This window comes from Chaetura pelagica, unplaced genomic scaffold, assembly GCF_000747805.2.
Source record: "Chaetura pelagica isolate M959 unplaced genomic scaffold, ChaPel_1.0 scaffold17, whole genome shotgun sequence".
NCBI classification, from domain to species: domain Eukaryota; kingdom Metazoa; phylum Chordata; class Aves; order Apodiformes; family Apodidae; genus Chaetura; species Chaetura pelagica.
In genome coordinates this window covers 10,256,199-10,259,783 of record NW_009970726.1, presented here as the reverse complement: position 1 = coordinate 10,259,783, position 3,585 = coordinate 10,256,199, and the positions used below count along the sequence as shown (strand labels likewise).

Genomic DNA, 3,585 nt, shown 5'->3' with positions numbered 1-3,585 from the left:
AGGGAAGAGTGTCATTTTAGATAACAAACATACACATTTAACATTGGCCACTGGCAATTCTTTCTGGTTTTAGTATTATAGATGTCTAGAACAAAAGTCTGCCTCCAAATTATATGCATCCTGCTCTCATTTACTTCAGCAAAGCTTGTGCACATGTTTCAAAGGTCAAAATTTGGCTGTTGGAGCTGAATTTTCAAGGAAGAGTGTATTAAAGACATCTGTGCATCAGCAGAACCACATCCTTTGTCTTCTGTAGAACATTTCAGGAATAACCCTGGTGCTATTGAGCACTGCAAGTGAAACATTTTCTATTTTTTTAATTGTATTGGGTTTGCTTAGCAGAAACATTTCTTGCAATACAAGTTTCATGTTTTCATTTATTTCTTGTAACTCAACACTTCGATACTGAAAAGTCAGTTTTAAGAGAGTACAGCCTGGAAGGGACTGCTCTTCAGAAAATTACAGTTGAAAACACACTTTAACAACCAAAACCAGGGAAAATAGTCCAAAGAAGTAGGTATGGTTTGTTGGGGTGCATAAACTTTCATTTGGAGTCTAATACAGAGAGATCAAAAAGTGTTTCACAGAAAGGTAGAAAACAAACCCACTTTTCATTGTGGACAGAGCTTATATTTGAAATTGTTACTAATCAGACACTTGAAAAAACTAAAACTTGGCATTCATATTCTATTGGAGTTAGTGTGTATTAAACTGATTGAGATCTTTAAACATGTAGGTTTACCCCTGTTTTTAAACAATATACACTTTAAAAAATGTTTATAATGTCTAATTGCTGCTGGATTTCAAGACATATCAATTTTGTTCTTAGTTCCTGCAGATTTTGACAGAATATCATACCAAAATATTTTGTATTTTTTGTAGGACTGGGAAACAGAAAATCATGACTGGTATTGTTTTGAATGCCATTTGCCTGGAGAGGTGTTGATATGTGACCTGTGTTTTCGTGTGTATCATTCCAAGTGTTTGTCTGATGAGTTCAGGCTTAGAGACAGCAGTAGTCACTGGCAGTGCCCAGTTTGCAGGGTGAGTACCTATGAGATTTCATGTGCTGATTAGAGGATTGATATTCATTAATAGATTCATTAAGGTGTCCAGATGGTCTGGCCAGGTTAATAAAGAACTGAATATTGAAATGATGGTACATGCCTAGAGTGTCTATACGGAGATACCAAAATATGGTGCATGTAGCAGATGGTAATTTTTGAAAACTCCAGCAAGTTTTCCTTCTGCATTTGAAGGCACACATTATACTGTGAAGGAATGTGTGTACGGATGTTTGCCACGTGTGGGTGCAGTATATTGTGGAAGTCTTCAATACGAGTCAACAAAGTGCTGTATAAGATGCTGCTGTTTTTACTTATCTCTTTAATGAATCGCGATGTCATTTTTTTGAGTGTTTTGATGACTGCATTCTTAATATTTTATTAGACACATATTTTATATTATAAAGCCACAATCATGTTACTGATGAGGGCACTATTATAAAAACCAAAATCCTGCTCCCCATATACTTCTGTGGATTCTATTGGTACAAAAGGCCATTATGGATTTCACCCATAGCATCCAAACCTAGATGGCTTTATATTTAAAATTGCTACTTTTGCAAGTGTGGTAGGGAGACAGCAAAGAGTATTTTTAATATACTTTCAAAAAATGAGCATATATGTTGTCTACATGTCATCAGAATACTAAACATTCCAGTCAGGATGGTGCTTACTGATACCTGGCCTTGAATCAGCCAGATACATTTCCTTGACATCTCTGCATCACCTCCCCAAAATAAGCACATTCCTAGGCTTCCTTAAATTGAGGGAATAATGCATATGAATGTTTAAAGTAAAATTATTGCCAGTTGCACTCAGCCTTGGATTGCTGGAGGGAGAGGAAATCCCCTTGCTAAAAGCTTAGATCAGGCTGTAGAGCAGTAGACTGACCTTCAGGTGATCTGTGCTGCAAAGAATGTAGGGGTTCAGGTGCTTTGTAGTACAGAGAAGCAGTTTTTGAAAACACATGGATTGTTTTATTTCAAAACAGCACTTTCTGACTGCTGTTACCTTAAAACCAGTTGTGAAATACCTGGTGCCTGTTGCCTCAGATTGGGACCTCTCAGAATTTAGGGAAATAGCAAGAAAATCAAACCTGCCTCGAGGAAGTGGAATGGAATGAAAAGGTAGCGGCAGGGAAAAAACAATTTAGAATAAGGACATGTATCTCTCCATATTAAATAGCTACCATTTAATTTAGCTACTCAATATTCCCTATGTTAAAAACAAAAAAAAATTACCACATACAGATTAATTGCTTTCAGATTTTTAAATAAATCTATTTGATATTTGTTCTTGTAATAAGTTATAGTTCTTACAAATAGTTAAAATGAGGTAAACTGGATCCAGTCTCCACTCTAGTTAATCAATAATTTTAGATGACACCTAGTGAGAGTAGGGAATACAAAAGGTTTAAGCCACTTTGTATATGAGGTGACTTAAAACTTGAAAGAAGGATGTCATCAGAGTGGAAATGCTGAATCATTGCATGAAATGCACAGATACATAGGGTGGTCAGCTGTGAGAACAGTTTGGCTTTCAGCCTGAAGCCTTGAAATCCTTTATAGCAATGATATTAAACAAATGTTTACCTTGAAAAAATGTGCACTGTCTTCGTCCTTCTGCATATTGGTTCCCTTTTTGTTATACAAAGAATAAGAAGATGTTTGGGGGGAGCTCTTAAATACTTCCTGGCCCCCAGATCTTTGGCTTGCTCTGTACTTCAGATGATGATCAGCCTATATTTGTGAATGTTGCCATTTTGAATGCATTGGAAGCTTTTTTTCACCTGTGCTGGCAGCTCCTGTTTTCCTTGTAATTAGTCCAAATCACTTCAAGCCCTAATTCTGCAAACCTGGACTAAGGAGTCTTGCACAGTCCCTGTAAGCAAAGGAGGTCTCGTTTGGCATGGGAGTTAGCATCCTTGTGTCAGGCTTCTGCTAATTTCTTCCAGCTCTCCTAGGAAATGGCTGCTCTAATTTTATATTAAATGCAAGAGAAGCCTATATTCAAAAAAATATGGTAATTTGGAGAGCCCTGGCTGATGTCCAGAGGATGTAACAGAGCATAACTATCTTGAATAAGGGCAATGGGATTGACTTTGCATTATCAGCAGTAAATATGTATGTTCAAGTAATACCTGGGACAAAGAGTTGCATATATTTTCATAATATATTCTTGTAACTGGACATAACACTTTTTACCTGGGGATTTCAAAGCTCTTTACAAAGGTGAAGTAAAAGGATATTTGAAACTTACTGTATTGGGAGAAATAATCTAAGAATACTTCATTGTAAAAATTGCTTCTGTAATGCTGCCAAGGTCAGCAAACCTTTAGATTATTAATTTCACAATTGCTGGTTGTACCAGTTCAGTCAACTTGTGCAGCTTTATCTTGCACGCTTGACTACTCAGAAACATTTTTTAAAGGACATTGCCAAGGATTTGTTCATAACTTTAAAATATTTTTCCTCCCATAACACTTATAACAAACAGTCCCTTGCAAACCTTGCTCTGAACT

The 3,585-nt window shown here is 36.5% G+C and overlaps 1 protein-coding gene across 2 annotated transcripts in view; it reads left to right on the top strand.

Moving 5' to 3' along the window:
* Nucleotides 1-3,585, top strand: part of ZMYND11 (zinc finger, MYND-type containing 11) — a 65,832-nt gene that overhangs the window by 35,998 nt on the left and 26,249 nt on the right. Inside the window, exon 3 of one of the 2 annotated variants that reach the window (XM_010007005.1) lies at nt 883-1,044. The exons of the other annotated variant lie outside the window; for it this stretch is intronic. Within the exon in view, the coding sequence (XP_010005307.1) occupies nt 883-1,044 (162 nt within the window). The remainder of the gene's footprint in view (nt 1-882; nt 1,045-3,585) is intronic. 2 annotated transcript variants of the gene reach the window in all.